Consider the following 19452-nt stretch of genomic DNA (forward strand, 5'->3'; position numbering starts at 1 on the left):
TCATGCTACATGTCTGCGGCATGATGCCCCAGTGCTAGACATCACTCTAAACTGCCACACTGCAGTCATTGTAGTGATACGACTGAAAAATTGTTAAAGCTACATTAAAAATCCAAATCACACACACATGTTGAGTTCAGTTTGTTGGCCACTGCAACTAATACAACCATCAAAACTTAATATGTACATGCATCCCTTAGCACCAAAAGCTAGGTTGATGTGACCTATTTTCATACACATTGATCTTGTACAACCATACGTATTTAGGTTCATTTTTTATAACATTTTTGCACATGCACTAATACAACTTGATATGGGCTTACATGCTAAAAAGAACAATGACAATTCTTCTGTTATTGATTTCTTTTGAGGAACTTGTCTCCTGTAATATTATCCAGTGGGTACTTGTCTCCTATAGTATTGTGTAGTGGGTAACGCATCTCCTATAGCATTATCCACTGGGTATTATGCCCATGAATTCAGTTTGTGCACTGTTATAGAAAAGTTTCTAAAGAAGGCATTAATAGTTTAAGACTTTTCAGTGTAACATCCAGACATCTGAACAAATTTTTATGCTGTATGACATTTGATTTTTGGTAGCTGCTGGAGCAGTGTGGAGGTGGATATGTAGGATACCCATAATATAGTTTCTATTGATTGATGTTGTAAATGGTTTAGAACTTGTACTTCATGTGGTAAAGGTAAATTATTGATAGGCATTTCAAATTGGTGCTAACTTTGGAAAATTTGAAATACCGGGACTAAATTGTGATTCTGTTTGTGCTCATGACTTCATTCACAAAACGTCAGTGTTTTGTCATATCCTGGCCATGAGAACTGATTTGACCATTTGCTGTTAAAAACGTCTTTTTTCTTCATATAAAAATATCATCTTTAATTCCCTCACTTTCATTTATAATGTTTAATGCCAAGATAAAAATAATACTGCAGTATCTTATCTGTGTTTTTAATTGTTAAATACTTAATGAGATGAATTATGCTAGTAAATTTATTTGATTAGCTTTTTCTAAACAAAACTTATCTTTATTTTCCTATTGTTCTCATTACTTTTATTCAAAATAAAACCAGAGTGGTGTTTATTGTTATAGCAATGCTTAAAGTGAAGATTCTGTTTCGTGATTGACTGTATGCTTAGCAGTATAGATGGGATCACTCGGATCGGTATTGCTTACCTTAATGCATAGCTGTATAGATGGGATCACTCAGATTGGCATTGCTTACCCTAATGCATAGCATTATAGATAGATGGGATCACTTGGATTGGCATTTTTTACCTTAACGTATAGCACTTTAGATGGGATCACACAAGTTGGCATTTCTTGCCTCAATGCATAGAAGTATAGATGGGATCGCTCGGATTGGTGTTGCTTACCTTAATATGTAGCAGTATAGATGGGATCACTCAAATTGGCAGTGCTTACCTTAATCTGTTTTGTTGGTGGAAGTGTGAAACCAGGATTAACGAGCAATCCTCAGCATTACTTAAAATAGTTTCAGACATTATTTTATAATTTGCCATCCCATTCTTGTTTTGCCAAATGGATTTGAAATTATTCAGTTTTACAGTTTTGAAGTTAAATATAAGAGAAAGGTTTGCTTTCATAACTAGGTATGTCTGACAGGAGTATTTTGCAGTCAGACAAAATATTGTTACTATTGGATATGTGTGACACATATGGATCTCTGCATGCTTGGTTTCATCATATGATAGCAGTGATAACTGCTGGAACATAAAGCATCCTATGATCTGTGGAGAAATGCATACTGTTCTAAAGTAGATTCTTGTACTTAGTAGATTGGTGCTACATAATTTCTCATGTTAAATACTAAACAAAGATAACTATGACCTACATCATTTATTCATGTTGGTATTAATGATCAAGAGAGAGACGCACAAGCTTTGCAATCTTTTGGCTGCTACCCTTGTTAGTCTGTCCAGCAGTCCACATGTGGGTTCGGTTTTGCATTTAGGCAAGTTTCTCATGAAATTTTGACTGCATGATCATGTGAGTTTGCATGTTAATGCCATTTTGTTAATGTGTAGTACCTGCCACCGAACAAGATGCATATCTCGAGTCCAAAAACACAAAAACTACTGGAAAATTGTAAAATCTTGTACAAGCTGATAACCTGACTACAGCAATTTTTAGCTCAGCTGGTGATGATTAGAAGAGCTTTCATGATTGTTGTCCATTGTCCGATATCCATACATCCACCCAGGTTTGTTGTTGTTACTCCTAACTACATGAAGGATTACAATGAAACTTGGCACACACATTCATCTCAAAGGTCTAGTTGGTCCTAAATGAAATTGATGCTGCTCACACATCCATTTAGAGCAGACATCTTGAAAATGTTGCTGCTGCTGATCTAGCATTTTGCTTTCCACCGGAAGGCAGCTTGTGTTGTCTAGTTGGTCCTAAATGTAAATGTTTATATTCTGATTCCAATATGGCCACAACAGTAGCCATCTTGAAAATCTTGTCATCACGAACTCTAAATGGATGGTCCTATCAAAATGGTGTTTTCGCCAGAAGTCTTCTTATAGTATTTAGTTGGTACCATATGAAATGGTGCAAGTCTTGCAGTCAACCTGGCCATCTTGAAAAGCTTACCACTATTCCATCTTGGTGGAAAGTTATTTTGAGTTATCACCAAAAGACATTCTGTGATGACTAGTTGGTTCTAAAAGAAAATGGCGCTAATCTGACACACAGTACAGCCACAATGACAACCATTTTCTAAATTTTGTTATTGCTACTCCTCAAAGGAAAGTTGCATTTACACCAGGAAACTAACTATGATATCTACTTGGTCCTGAATGGAAATGATGCCAGTCTGATCTTACATATGGCCACAATAGCAGGCATTTTAAAACTCTTGTTGGTGCTCCTAAACAGACGGTCATACTGACCTGTCCTTTTCACCAAAAGACTTCTTATGGTGTTTAACGGAAGAGAATTTCAATTTGACATGCAGTATGCTTGAAAATGTTATGGCTACTCCTCTAGAATCGCTGGTCATATCAACATAGGGTTTTCAATGAAAGATTTCTTAGTTGGTCCTAAATGAAAAATTTGTGTTCATCAAATATCCAGTATGTCTACCACAATGAACAGAACGAAAATCTTGTCACTAATTCTGAATGGATGATCATATTGGCTTGGAGTTTTCACCAAGTCTTCTAATAGCATGTGGTTTTTCTAAATGAAAATGGTTCCAATATTGCTTCCAATATAGCTGCCCTTAGAGTTGTCCTTTTGTTAAATTTTTCAACACAACATTTTGGGCAATTGTGGCAAAAACTTTGTTACCACAGTTCAACAGAAAAGCACTTCTGGCATATAGTTAACACATAAGCATATACTCTATTGAAGTTGTAATAGCAATATCTTTTTTAAAAATCGTTTTTTTATACAATATTTTATATATATATATACATACATTTTGTATGTTTTAGACAAAAATCTTGTTGGCACAATTAAAGAAAGACCATGAGATAGTCAAACGAAATTGATTCCTTGTGCAAGCCATGTCCTCCTGGGTATTTTTTTATATATAGAAGTTGATTATCAAATATGCAGACTCAGTTAACTGGTATGAACATGGTGAGGTGGAAATCAAATGAATGGATATCCCATGCTTTTTCTATATTGACCCAAGCTATGCTTTAAATTGAAAGTATGGACAAATATTCCTCACAGTAGGTCTCGAGCAAGTTAGTTTACCTTCCATTTTTGAAATGTTTTTAGCGGTATTCTTAAACTTTATCACTGACATTTGTTAGTTTTAAAAGCACAAAACAGGTTACAGCTGAAAAAATGTAGAAATATTTGGATAGAGTTTGGATTGGGATTAAAGCAAGTTCAGAATGAAGATGTCTGGATTTATAGCTACAGGGAAAGTGGAAGGGACACATTTGTAACTTTGCTCTGATCTGGCAAAAATGATTAGCAGTCAGTTATGATGTGTTGGGTATTATTGTACATACAATACTAGTCATAGTTCTGGCTACTGAAGATGACTAATCAAAAGACAAACCAAAACAGCTTCAGTAAAGACATGTTTTGATAGAAGACTAACACATTCTGACAGCTTCAGTAAAGACATGTTTTAATAGAAGACTAACACATTCTGACAGCTTCAGTAAAGACATGTTTTAATAGAAGACTAACACATTCTGACAGCTTCAGTAAAGACATGTTTTAATAGAAGACTAACACATTCTGACAGCTTCAGTAAAGACATGTTTTAATAGAAGACTAACACATTCTGACAGCTTCAGTAAAGACATGTTTTAATAGAAGACTAACACATTCTGACAGCTTCAGTAAAGACATGTTTTAATAGAAGACCAACACATTCTGACAACATCAGTAAAGACATGTTTTAATAGAAGACCAACACATTCTGACAGCTTCGGTAAAGACATGTTTTAATAGAAGACTAACACATTCTGACATGTAACTCGTGACCTTACAACAAATACAGCATCTGACAACATCATCTGACTGGAGTTGTCTCTATATAAAAACTATACTTTCACAAATATGAAAGGCACAAATACAGCTATTAGTAGATATAAAAAAAAATATGGGCTTTCTTAAAACCTTTTACTAATGGTAAAAGGGATGGGATGAAATTTCTGAGGGGGAGTGTGTACACCTTGAAGCCAGCAGTTGATTTTCTATGTAGTTTACAGCTGAACTTTGCTTAAGATAAATAAAGAAGACTGAAAGCTATAGAGTAAAATTCCAGTTTAGATGATGTGCAAATCATCATTCTAAAGATGTTTTCACCTACTATGATCATTCCTTATTAGTCTTCAGAAACTTGGACGGAATATAAAAGGTTAAATAAAACTCATAATACCAAACGTCGTATTAAAATTCATGCAAAAATATTGAACAAAGCAATCAAGATTGGCATTTATATTAACAAATTTAAGTTGTCAATATCATAACAAATGTAATTTATATGTTGCTGAACATCGGCACATCATTGGAAAATGTATTTCACTAAACATAACTTCATTAAAAGAAAAGTGCAACATAAACTAGGAGCAGCTTTGGCAAAATGCAGAATGTTTTTTTAAAAAGCATGAAACTCCAGAAACATATGAACACATGTTAATCACAACACACAGTGATCACAAAATATATCACATTACTAACTTGGTTTTATTTCAAAGTCTTATTATAAATGCCTACCATTTTTTTATATATATACAAATAAAGAAGTAGTTGGAGTAAAATCAAAACACTTACAGTTCTATTAAAACACAATTAACTTGTCCACTATATATTTATCACAGTTTCTGTATATAAAAATTATCACAATTTAATTTGACTTGGACAATCAATAAATTGGTCCATTAACAAATACTGTTAGTATGTTTAAATACAAGTAAACTGCAAGGATGGAATGTAAGAAAAACTCCCTGTACATAATATAAAATAATTAGATAAATTAATTATTTAATTATTATAATTAGCCAGCTGTTAAAATCAGCAGTGATTGTCACCACTGGCATCTTGAAATAGTTTATTTCCTTCAGCAGTTAAGTTCAGTACATTCTTATTTAGAATGTAAAATTAAGGCACAATTATTAAAAACCCCAAAAATCGATATACATATACAAGTAGGAGAAGTTGTGTAAAGATGCAGCAAAAGATTCAGTACAACATCTGTTTGCAAAATGATATATACCTTTGGCATCTTGACAAGCTGTTCAAATTTTTCTGAAATTCACCGACTTTAATTCCAGATGTTAATCTGACTCAAATTTCACAAAGACAGAACCAATACCATGTATACTGTCTTGCTAATATGTTCACTTCAACTGCAAACTGCACAGACCGAGATCTGCCATCACATAATGCACTGATAGATCTGGGTCTATGCAGTTTATTAGGAGTAATCAGAAGAATAAACAAACATAGATCAAGTTCCATGTTGTTTGCAGTTGGACCCAACTTGTATACAGATGAGTAAAAGTAAACGTATCAATCATGTATGCTTTTGAAAAACGATGGAGATGTATGGAAAACAATGAAATGTTATATGTAGTTTTTTAAAACCACTAACACATGCCTAAATTACAATCAAATAAAAGTGTTTATAAACCAGTAGGAAAAAATAGTGCATATCAAATTTACTGTGCATAACAAATATGAAATATTTTGAAAAAATATCTGCATAGCAAATAAACATTGTTATGGCAACAAACAAAAATACCATGAAATACTCTTTTTAAACACAAGGATGGACTTTGGATCACAAATAAATGTGGCCATCAGCAGTTGAACAGATTAAAATTGTTATATATAAATTAAATGCTGACAGTGTTTCAAAATGGACATTTGAAATAATGAGAAAACAACTTGAAAACAAATACCTTCCATCACTACAATGAACCATGAGGTGGCCAAGTTAAATGTGACATTTACAGACCTTACAAAATGTTCTAAAATATTTAGCAGAAAGTCAGCAGTACTAACATATTTGTCTAATTAATACATAATTCTATCTTCTAAATATCTCGTGTTTTCAGTCTCATTATAAAATCTCAGAGTACGATGAGAAACCAAAACTGTTCATTTAGTAATCTGACATAAACACACAAAACACTATTGGTATTAAAGTTCTTTAAACAGGAATTTGAGGAATCCATTCTTGTAAAGAAATAAAGTTATTATTTGCCATTCTTAATCGTCCAGTTGGCAAATGGATGCCACTCCACGGTTGATCCAGTGATTCTCTTTCTTGTCTGTGGGAAAATTGATGTATAACACAAAGTTGGTAGAGTGGCCTGTTGTGGAAAGGACACCCCTCCTAGCTGTAGTCTTGTACACAGGGCACTTGTACGTCTGAGACACAGTGAAATCAGCCATTCGGTTGGGTTTCAGCCAGATCTGTTATGAAGTTAAGGATATCCGATCTGATGACTAAAGTGAAGAGATGCTGGAAGAAATTTTCTTATATGGGGTAGGTCCCCAACATATACCTCTAGACTGTGGAAATTATGGGTAGGGGATGAGGGAGAGTAAACAACAGCAAATGACAGCTGATGGGTGACAATATATTGTAAGGTGTTTACAGACCTAATTTAAAGAATCATTAAGTGACAAAGTATCTGCGCACCTAATTTAGTTTGCTCTGCAGGTAACTATTCTTCTGTTTATAATCACTCCATTTCTTCAAAGTATATGCAAACTGAAAATCATTTATTGGACCCCCTTGTATCTGTATAGTTGTCAGTTTATTTACTGTTCAGATGTCAGCCTATTCATCAGAGTAATATGAATTCTGCTTTGAACATAATTGTACAAAATTCATACATGTTCCTAGGATATTTCTGTTTAAGGATCATACCTTGTGCTAAGCCTAAACGATGAGGTGCAGGCTATTTTTGCATCCAACACTCTCTCTGACAATCCAACACTCTCTGTGGCATGTTTGGTGAGAATTAAACCAACAGATCTTTCCTCCTTTATAGTTTTGTTCCTAGCAGATGGCTTTTCCATCTCTGACTTTCCTAAAGATAACAGCTATTTTATTTCTTTCTTTCAACATGCCTCACTGCTGATGCAACAAAAGAATTAACAGACTAGATTCATTCTCGTTAACAGAGAGAAAAACATTTAAATGTGATTATAGAGCAATTCATATTTATAACTGAAGGTAATAATAGTAATATAATTCAGGAACTTTTTAGTGTTTACGGTATGTACTTTATATTGCCACTAATGTGAAGTACAAGAAGTAACAATATCAGGAGATGAAAATAATTATATATTATATTATATATGGTGGTTTGGTTTGGTGTTTTATGGCGCAGCAGCACCAATAGGTTATTTAGTGCCAAGGCAAATGGAGTAAAGTTATTTGAAAAAGGACATGACCATGGTAGCTGATCTGGGTAAATTTGATGGTAAGATTAAAATCTGTACCCTTTTAGTCACGAGTCTGGCATGCCAATCACGAAGTCACTGCTGTTTCTGCTTCCATTAGTCACCTCTTACAACTTGCAGGAGAGTGCATCAATGCTTGCTCTAGCATCCCTGATCCCACAGAGGATTGGTTATGCTCACCAAGCTGTCTCGTTAGACAATGTGGACAGAGAAACTAATGGATAGATAGTAAGCATGATTAATAAAGTGCTCCTGCATCATCAGATGCTGGTATTAATAATAATAATAATAATAATAATAATGATGATGATAATAATGATAATAACAATAATGTGTGCATGCTGAAAAAGGATACCACAGGGATGGGATCAAATAGAATCTTGGGAAAGGACTCTCCTATTTTCATGCCTTCCCTGTCCCAGCGAGCACCTTCCATAAACAGTCCCTGAAATATATGGTACATTGTTATGAACCAAAGAAGTGATTTAGCAAAATATAAACTTTTAATCTCAACAAGATTTCTTTTATAAATGTATAAATAAAACAGGGATGGGTTGGATGGACACTTTGTAACATTAAATACCCCCTCTACAGATGTCATGCAGCAGAATGTGATGTAATAGGTTGGATGGACAACTGGTAACACTATACCTCCCCTCTACAGAATCTGATGTTATTATCAGGATGTGATGTGAAAGGATGGGTGGACACCTGGAAACATATATGTCCCCCTCTACAGATGTAGAAGTGGCAGAATAAGATAGGATGGGTGGACACTTGGAAGCATTATATGTCTTCTCTACAGATGTAGAAGTGGCAGAATGTGATGTGAAAGGATGGGTGGACAAACGGAAACATAAGCCCCCTTTACAGATGTAGCAGTGGCAGAATGGGATGGGATGAGTGGAGACCTTGGAACATTATATGTCCCCTCTACAGATGTGACAGTGGCAGAATGTGATGAAAAAGGTTGGATGGACACCTGGTAACATTAAATACCCCTTCTACAGATGTCATGCAGCAGAATGTGATGTAATAGGATGGATGGAAACTGGCAACACTATACATCTCCTCTACAAATGTGACAGTGGCAGAATGTGATGAGAAAGGTTGGATGGACACCTGGTAACATTAGATACCCCTTCTACAGATGTCATGTAGCAGAATGTGATGTAATAGGATGGATGGAAACTGGCAACACTATACATCTCCTCTACAGAATGTGATGTGATAGGATAGGTGGACACTGGGTAACATTACACTCTCCCTCTACAGGTGTCGTATAGCGGAATGGGATATGATGTGGCAGTTGATTTGATGCTTGTATTATAGATGAAACTCTTTCCTCTTGAGAATATGTATTTTCCAGATGTGCTATTCAACCAATGACTCCTCTTTCCCAATATTAAGAGTTTATAAGTTTGTGGTTTTAACCTTTAAGGCAGAGGATCCATATATCTAAACAGGTACTATTATTGAGTTGGAATATGAAGCCAAGGAAGTAGGTATACAATGCATGTCTCTAGCTGTATATCAACAAAACTGAAACATTTTCATTTTTTGACAAATCACTGAAAATGGAAGCAGAGTTAACCACGCCTACCCATTAGCATTGTATTTTCTATAAAAAATCAGTAGCTTTTCTTTGAAAATTTGCCACTTAGAGAATAATTTGCAGTTTATGGTAAAAATTTAAACAAGTGACAAATGAATAAAATACAGTGAATTACAATTTGAATGTACATATTTGCAGTAAATAATACTTAGGTGTCAGTTAAACAAGCCACTGTATTATGAAAAGCTTAACACCCCAGGCATCATAATGTAATGGTTCAAATAAACCCTGGCTTAAGGTTGATTACTGGCCCATCAGAATTTAAGAAAAAGTGTTTGACAGCTGCCATAAGGTAGGAGCAGCTTGGTTTGGTCTGGTTTTAAACATATTTTATTGCCAAAATTACAGCACATGGGGTAGGGCTACAAGTTATCACAACTTAGCAACAGCCCTCCCCCATACACTAGTAGGTACATGAAAAGTGGCAAGGACTAGCAGCATGTGTATAAACTTATGCAGAGATCAGAAATACAGTGCATTAATACAAATAAATAGTGATAATTTCCTTGTACTAAAAAATATAATACAAAGTAAGTGAATAACAATTTAAAGAAGAGAAGGGGGGGATGTATAAAGGTGGTCCATGGTGGGTACAAGAGGGGGATCATGCCAGTAGGTAATGTCTTAGACGATTATTGAAATCTTTTAGTATCTTTAATATAAGTCTGGAAGATTTCAAGGATGCAAGTGTCCAGGTCATTTGATAGCTCTGCTGATCCAAACAGCAATACATTTGTACTGACAGAGATGAATGACTGGTTTAAGCAATGCATTAGTCTCAGCCTTGGTATTGTATGTTTCTTACAATTAAAAATATAATGGTAGCCAGTCTTATCATCCTCTCTATGTGTGGAATATGGACTGTCAGCAAGAAAATTTGAAAATAAATCACTGCTTAATTCACTTCAGTTGTTTCTTATCCATGAGTGATTAATTGATTATTTCTGTTACCAGTATAATAATATAGTGGGACATGATATTGTGTGGGAAGAAGTTTAAGTTTAAATATTAAAGAATCTGTTTCAAGAATCTAGTCTAGTATGTACTTGCTGAAAATTATTTTTACTTCTAAAATTATATTGTGTTGCATGTGTAATTAACGGGGGTACAGGATTTTGGATGGAAGAGGACAAAGAACCATATACAATTTCATGAAAGGTATGAAATTTTCTTCTTTCCGATAATGGGAGCCAACCAATTTCTCTGTAAAAATTGTTAGTAGGAGCACTATGGGTTAAGTCCAGTTATAATTCTTCCTGCTTCAAGCTGCAGTCTTTCAAGTCTTAACAAGTCAGTGGCAGAGCAATTATCCCATATTATATCAGTATACTTTAGGATAGGGTGTATATGAGAGATAACTTTTTTCTAATGTTTTCCAGCCAATATTGTATTTAATAGACATTAAAACTTTTAACACTATAGATGCATGTAAGCAGATATTACCAATATCTTTTGAAAAGCTAGTAGAGTTAGTGAATGTCAGACCAAGGTGTTTATGATGCTCAACAAACATAGATGCTCATTTTGAAACTTGGTGATTCATTAAGTCAAAATGAAAAATAATAACTACATGTTTATATCAACTGTAAAGAAACTTTGCATATTATAACAGGTGTCAGAGTACAAAAAAGATGCATCGTTAAACAGGTGTGTGAAAAAGGCATATTGTAAATGATCCAATTCCAGTAAAGATGGCTTCAGATTTCCTAAAATTGTAAATTTTCTAATAACCCATGTAATTTACCTTGATGTGCATATAACCAAACATGATAACCTGACATATCAAGTTTTATTTATACACTTAAATACTTGATGAAATTAGCCAAGTGCCATAAAAATGATAATTTAAGTCACTAATCAAGTATTGCCAGGATGGCATTATATTTGAAACTGGATTGCAATCATAAAAATCCAATAATTAAAGCAAAGATTTGAGTGTCAAGACAACAGCTAAAGATACTGAAATGGACAATTTAACCAACTCTGCATTTCATTTGTCTTTGTTGTCCATTTAGATTCCATTCATGTTTGCATTCTGTTTGTTCCATTTGCATTCCATTCATGTTTGCATTACATCTGCATTCTGTTTGTTCCATTTGCATTCCATTCATGTTTGCATTCTGTTTGTTCCACTTACATTCCACTCATGTTTGCGATCCATTTGCATTCTGTTTGTTTCATCTGCATCCCAGTCATGTTTGCATTCCATTTGCATTCTGTTTGTTCCATTTACATTCCATTCATGTTTGCATTCCATTTGCACTCTGTTTGTTCCATTTGCATTCCATTCATGTTTGCATTTAATCTGCATTCTGTTTGTTCCATTTGCATTCTATTCATGTTGCATTTCATCTCTCATGTTTTTTCATTGATGGTAGAAAAAAGCATTCAGATTTTGTGTTTATGATCCATAATTTCCTTTTTTTAAAAACATTTTTGGAACAAAATGGAAATGCCCCTACTGAATTTTTAAAAAAAAAGTGTTTAATAGAGAGAATTATGGCTTTCATATCCTACTAAAAATGTGCTTTAATGAAATGGCAAATGCATAAAATGTTTAAGCCACTTGAATTTAAGATAAAATATAACTGCAACTGGAGTAAAATTGGTTTATTAAACAATACATACTCGTACATAATACATGATGGAGTACAATCACCACCTTGCAAATCCAGCTCTCCCAGGCTTGTTTTTACAACAGAAGAACCAAGTAATCCATTTGCTAATATATAAGTCTGCTAAGATAGAAGACAAACAAGAGTGGTCTCCCATTGGAAAGATGCATTAGTGCCAAATTCCATAAATTTGTAAGTTATTACTGGAGTGGAAGTGAATATGCATTCTCTTAAAAAACTTTAACTGATTCAATGTGGCTTGGATGGGTGTGTCTGTATTATGATTGGGTAAGTAATAAAAAAAGAATATATTTTACTCCAAAAGTTTGTTTCTGCTTCAAATACATTACCTGATTATAATTTAAAGGAGAATAGGTAAGTGGAGGAGGAATTAACAATCCCTTACCTTGGAGTTCAAAATGTGAGATTCTGGAATGGTAGCCAGTGATAGTTATAGGACACTGGCTATCTGTGATACAAGTGTTTTTCAAGGAAAGACATGTTTCTGCTCACACCTCAACCTATGTGCTTTCAAAGTAGTGTACTTTCTTGCCAGAGCAATTCTATCCACTGCTTTGTTATGTGAACCATTTTGAACTGTTTCCTTCCGAAGATTTCTTTTATATTGGCCCTTCATGTATGTTCAGCATCTCTGGGTTTGGATGAAAGACCTGCATTCCCAATTGTCTAAACAGGTAGGGCAGGGATTTTTCTGGGAATCTCTGCTGCAAAGTTCAGTAAACTGAGGGGAATAATCGGGACAAGACAGTCATCTGATTTCCTCAGTTTTTTGGCAAGACTTGGGAGTCAGTGTGGTTGGAGTAAAATGAGCATGCCATAACTGTTCCAGTTCAGGGATGTGGGGCTGGAGCAATGGAAGTAGAGAGCTTTCCATTCCACTTATTCCGATTGGTCAAAGAGAGGTCAACCTCTTAGATTTTAGTGAAAGGTGACAGGACAAAAGAACCATTTGGCATGAAGCAGTTGAGTCCAATGGCACAATGGGTCTACTAGACATTTATCTTACCTGTGATGTGGCAGATGTAAATTTGGTTTTGTCAATATCAACACCACCTAAGAAAATCCCATGCCAGGTGATAGGGGTCAGGGAGTTGCTTTCCCTTGCCTTCCAAAGTAACAGCTAAATGTTGGACAGAATAAGAATACCCTTTCTAGACAGCATCTCCTGATATGTGTGAAAGGAATATATCATTACCTTTGTCTCCTGGAGATTCATATGTAATAAGCATCCACCTCACTTCAAGAAAGGTGAGCAGGAAGTGGATACATCAGCCTGTCATTCTTTTGCCTGAGCAGGTCTTGATTTCTGGCAGTTGCTCTGTTGGGACACTTGCCAGAGCCAAGTAAAGTATTTTCATTTGCTGAGATGGGATCTCATGTAGTCAGAAACTTGATAATCTGATCATGGGGCAAAGATCAGATGCCACTGGGATAGAAGGGTCAATTACAGAGATAGACAACTTGTCCTAAAATGAGATTTGTTGTCCTACTGAGGAGAACCATAAGATGAAGAAATTCCCATGCTGAAATGCAATATTTTAGTGAATGGTATACACCACCAAGATGACTTTAAGGCATTTTCTTGGGAAAGACAGACTCAGTCCTCCTACTGAACTCCTCGCTGAATGAATGATATACTGAGATGGGATGAGGTCAGATATATCCATGTTGACAGGAATCCAAGGCAAAGCAACAATGAAACCAGCAACAGCATGTCTTTTTACAAAAATAACTGACCTGTTGGTCCCATAGAAAGTTGATCAGAAAGTTTAAGCCATGGATATGAAGTCATTAGGAAGTGCAACACAACAGTCCATAATTCTTGCAAAGCCCAAAGGGCTGATATTCAGAGTGAAAGGGGGTCCACTGAACTGGTAGACAGTTTCCCAGTACACAAACCTTATGACTTCTGGGAAGACTTGTGAATGGGTATGTGAAAGTATGCATCTTGCAGGTTTAGGCTGACTGTGAAAATGCCCTCCTATGCTGCACTGAGAACCAGCCTTAGTTTTTCCATTCTGAACATGGTGCCATAATGAAGCAGATCCATGACCATACAAGGCTTGCCATTGACTTGGGCCCAAGGAAAATGTATAGAGTAGGAATCTGGGTTGTGAACAATCTCAAATGCTGCTGGAAGTATGGTTGTACAGGTCTCTTGAAATGTCTTTAGTGAAAGGAGCCCTTGATAATGGGAAAGGGGCATGGAACAGTGTCTGAAGGCTGTCTGAAACAACCTGTGATACCAATGGCTTGGCAGGACAGTGTCTTTTCAATTTCATGGAAAAGTTCTGAATTCTTCCTACCACTGAGATGTCAGAAAAAGGTAGTATAATCATGGCATTATTTGCTGAGAGTTCATGTGGAGAAAAGATGGGAATGATTGGTGCTTGTCTCTCCACTGCTTAGTCACATGTGACCTGTGAAAACTTTGTCCCCAATGAGAGATAGGGCAGAACAACACTTGCCCAGTATCACAGATGTATCTGTTTATCTACACTTGGAGGAAGAGATACATTTATCTCCATATCCTTGAAAAACCATCACAAAGCCACTTGCAGAATCACAACCTGCAACCAAGGAGACAAACCTCACAGGTCAGGTGACCCAAATTCTGCCCATGTTTTCCCTGGGAGATCACAGAAACTGGAAGGAACCCCTAAGGCACATGAAACAAGTAGCACCTTTTCAATTCTAGTCGGCTAGAGACCTTAACATTCCTATGATCACAATCCTGACATTACTATAGTGACTTTTCTAACAGAGCAGGATAATGGCATATGCCAGTGAAATTAAAGATTGCAATGAACTTGCTTTCAAAGAGGAGGAAAATGACAATGGAAATTACATGCATAACCTTATAATATGCAGTGATAGACAGCTGCATGACAGACTTCACAGGCACGGTCAAGTTGAAATAAAGTACTATGGACCCTAGGGCATGCAATCAAAAAATGGTGCAGACACGCTTATCAGAGAACAAATCTAAACAAATGAAGTGTGAAATATTTGTTTAAAATGAAGATTGAGTAAAAAATAGATACATATCTGAGATATCCTTCCCTGGTGTGAGATAACTCTCACAAAATCACTCATTTGATGAAAAGACAAGTGTATTTGGAATTGGTAAGGTTTCAAGAAAGAACATGCTTCTTATCATTAGAGGAAGTAATAACTGACAAATTGACAGGATTTTTGTGCCAATTCCTCCATCCTTGGTGAGACCACTTTCATCTGACTTCCACCTTAGCAAGCACACTATGCAGCACAGGACAAGTTTGGACTGCAAGGTAGTGGAGTACTGTCATAATTTATTATGACTGGGTAACATGTTTAATGAAGGAATATAATTCCACAGAATTTGTCATCAAATCAGAATTCTTATCTCATTTATAATGACTGTGTAGATACAATCATTGAGGGTCAATTGAAGTGGATTGTAAGGAGTGAAAAATTGTCAGTGTAAACAATCGGACTGTGAAGATTCAAATCCACAGATGCAATGCATTCACGTTTTGTTCCCCTTCCATTTGTTTTTCTGCATTCTTCCTTTGAACTTTGTGTTTTTTGTGCAAATTGTATTCATCATTTTATGTGAATTCATTCTGCAGTCAGTTTTTATTTCACTAATGAAATTCCCCATTGCATGGTCTGTGAGACCCTTTGCAACAGCAACATATCTGCAAATTTAAGTCACAACAAAAATGTCATTTCTGCAAAACTACAAAAATTAAATTTCTATCCACATTACAAAAGAACTTACAGTTGTACATAACTTGAGAAGTAAAGTCATAACTGCCTGAAAATCAAGCAATGGAATCTTTATACTCACAACAGCTACTTCTAGTATTAATTATACATGACTTTGTCAAGACTTACATAGACAAATGCACCATCATCAGGTTTATTTGACATTCTTTTCTCCTCCTTCATAACTTCAAATTCAAAACCCACAGTATCTATAGGAATTGTGTATTTCCTGGCATAGTTTTGCGACACTCCTGCAAAATGAACATCAATGTTATAGAGTTAAAAATGACTCAGAGTTATTGTATATAGAAGGCAACTGTGTTATACACACGGTAAAGCCAGCATAGGACCAAGAAATTGTATGAATTGTCATTCTAGTTCTACCAATAAATAGCTGCCTTGTAACAGTGTTAGACAAATTAAAAAAGAAGCTGAATCTGTTTGTACAATACATATGTCGCCATTGTAAACCAAAATATATATGTCCAAAAAGTTCAAACATTTTGAAAAATGTGAAAATGAAATGAAAATCAAATCAGGTCACCTACAGATTCATATAAACATGCATTAATTTGTCTTCCTCAAATGTGTTAACTTAACTGGACTAAATGCTTAAAAATTAACCATCTACATACCATAAATTCATTTTTATAAAATATTCATGTCGCTTGATCTGTATATGGAATTCTGAATCAGATACTTGAACATCACTAAGACCTGAAATTAACCTCATTTCTAAAATATTTAAATAGCTAAATGTGCATTTTTAAAAAAAAAAAACATTAAACAAAATAATGTAGCTGCAAAATACCAAACCTGGTGTAAAGTTTTAAAGTACTGGCTGAAAATGACACTCTTGGGTGGTTTACCTGTCAAGAAGGACTGTGTGAAATAGAATCCTGAGAGCCAGAATGTGCTGGGTGCACCTTTATCAATCCAATCTTGGAGAAACTTCAACCTGTTGACATCAAAGAATTCAAGAATTTATATTATTTTCCAGCAGGAAAACACTTCCATCATCAAAATGTCTTCCATTTATAAAGTAAAACACCAATTATATGGACTGATATTGTCCAGATATTCAATTTTAAATCAATTGGAGATTCTAATTTTAGGGGGCACAGAGTAGTTTGAATGAGCAGAAAATGTAGATGATCAGACTTTTACTGTACAGAGCTTTGACAATCCCAATTCCAAATTATAGTCATCCAAATTTGCTATTAATGTAATCAATGCCATGTATATAATTATTCAGACTAATATATACAAATATGCATTTAATTAAATTGCTATTTTTTTTATTATGAATTTCATCAATCTGATTGGTAAAGCCCTCCTGAAATTGCTTTCTTTATGTCTGTATGAACTGAAATAATTTTTCATTTGGCTCTACCTGGAACATATAATGTCACACCTCCCACTCACCACTCACTGGCATGACATTAAAACCATTAACAGAGAATCATGGGTAAAATAAACTGCATGCTAAAATATTGTAGTGCTTGCAGACATCAGCAACAAAGTCAGTGTTTCATAATTACAACTCCTGTGCAGCTACAACAATGAGCAATAACAAAAATACAGTGAATGACAATACTTAATTTGACATACAAAACTATGAAAATATAAAGCAGAAGTTCAACCATTAAAAATTTAAATAATCTGCACAGATACACAAAACATGCTCTGTCAACATGGGGGTGGGGGGTGGCTCTACTAGCAGTGATGTGACTTTCATAGGACCGAAATGGAAAACCTACTTTAAACTTTTTAGAATGGCTGCACCATTTGTCATCAAACTTGGTATGAATGTTTCTTAGGACATATTCTATCAAAATTGTGTTCAGGGTGTCTCTGCTAGCAACAAAGTTGCTTCCACAGCAACCAGGAGCAAAACCTACTTTAGAATATTTACCTATTTTCCTGTTTTTATCCTGAGAAAGGCCTAGCCAAGTTGGCTAAAATTTGCCGTAAATAATATGGCAGCCATACATTTGTAGATTTAATATATAGATATAAACTTAACATAAAAACACTCCAAGGAGATATAACAAGTTATGACAAAAACAAAACATTGATATACCAAATAAATTATTCAATGTACTGGAAAATGTGTCATTTTCAGACCTGCCAAACCTAAAAAGACCCGTCTCAGTAAGGCAGTTGATTTTTTTCTTAAGTTTGACCAGTTTTCAGTAAGGTGTAACAAATATAATGTACTGCTATTATAAAGTTGGAAAACATGCAATTTAAAATGTTTGTTATTTGAAACTGATGCAGCAATGGTAAACATTATGTTCAACAGAAAAGTTCATAAAGTAATCATAGACCTTATTTACCTCTAGTGTAGTTGCATGAACTTCAGTTCCAAACCCTATGCAGCTCAATGGCTTGTTGAGATCTCTCAACTTGACTTAATTCTTGGAAATTGTTTTTTATTTCACAAGAGGATGGCAATCATATCTCCTGCCATGAAACATACTCAAATGGACATGTGCTGTCCAATAAACATAACTGTATCCCTTCCTATTTATATTCTTCTGTACTGATTATTAAGTTTTAAAAAGATGCTTAATTTCACTTTTGTCTTCAAAATATATCACTTGTTGGATGCCTTTTTTAAAAATTTCTATAATCAACAGTTTGAATATTAAGAAACTTTTCATGAAAATATGTGTGCAGTTTAAAGCATCTGAGGTACTAACTGTAACATTAGTCTGGTTCCCTGATTAACTCCACTAAATCTAATATGAAATCTGGATCAAAATCAAAGATGGACAAGCAATTATTCGGATTTTACTGCAACAGTCTTATTTCCATAGCATTTGCTTTTATTTTATAAGTCTATACTGTAAGGGTCATTTTCAAAGACTTACAACAAAATCATAAGGGTTGGCAGAAGGTTATTCAACAGGGCATGGAAGTAAGAGAAGGTTGGTAGATAGGCAAATTCAGTTACTTGAGGTTAGCAGACTGGCAAATTAAGTTGGGGGAATTTAGTGGACAGGTAAATAAATTTAGAAGAGGTTAGTCAAATTGGTACAGCATGAATGTGCCATATATGTACTTTTCTCATACACGATATTTTTTCCCTTAAAATTATGAAAAGTAAAGTGTAAAAAGTATATTCCAGGATCATGATGGGCTTCACCAATGTTGCAAATTGCGATTTATATTCCTTACTGGCAACAAAATATACCATCTGGTGATTTTTTCCCCCGACATTATTGACTTTTTAAACTTGTATCTACAACATTGGGTTTAGAGTGAAGAAATTCATGAAAGAAAGCTGCAATTAGGATATAAAATGCACTGGAATTTATCTAACGTTAAACACATTCTTTGTTCATATTGACAAACCATCTTAACAGTGTATTGTTGTGTCATAATCTGCTTATTCTGACATCTGGCCTGAGTAATGTATGCTGTGAGATCTCTGCATTTTTTTAAAAGAAGCATTTATGGTAGTGGAGATCAACCGGACGAGGCCTTATTTCATAATGGATTTTTTGGATGA

At 34.9% G+C, this 19452-nt stretch overlaps 1 protein-coding gene across 1 annotated transcript in view; it reads right to left on the minus strand.

Annotated features, from left to right (window-relative positions):
- Positions 1 to 4107: 4107 nt before the first annotated feature.
- The window catches only part of LOC149803762 (dynein axonemal heavy chain 3-like), a 311163-nt gene continuing 295818 nt past the window's right edge, over positions 4108 to 19452 (minus strand). Inside the window, exons 77-80 of the mRNA XM_089953988.1 lie at positions 16805 to 16893; positions 16065 to 16186; positions 8290 to 8379; positions 4108 to 6935 (exon numbers count right to left, since the gene is read on the minus strand). Of these exons, the coding sequence (XP_089810114.1) occupies positions 6729 to 6935; positions 8290 to 8379; positions 16065 to 16186; positions 16805 to 16893 (508 nt within the window). The 3' untranslated portion in view covers positions 4108 to 6728. The remainder of the gene's footprint in view (positions 6936 to 8289; positions 8380 to 16064; positions 16187 to 16804; positions 16894 to 19452) is intronic.

This window comes from Sinohyriopsis cumingii, chromosome 3 (genome assembly GCF_028554795.1).
Source record: "Sinohyriopsis cumingii isolate HCF-2022 chromosome 3, ASM2855479v2, whole genome shotgun sequence".
Lineage (NCBI taxonomy): Eukaryota > Metazoa > Mollusca > Bivalvia > Unionida > Unionidae > Sinohyriopsis > Sinohyriopsis cumingii.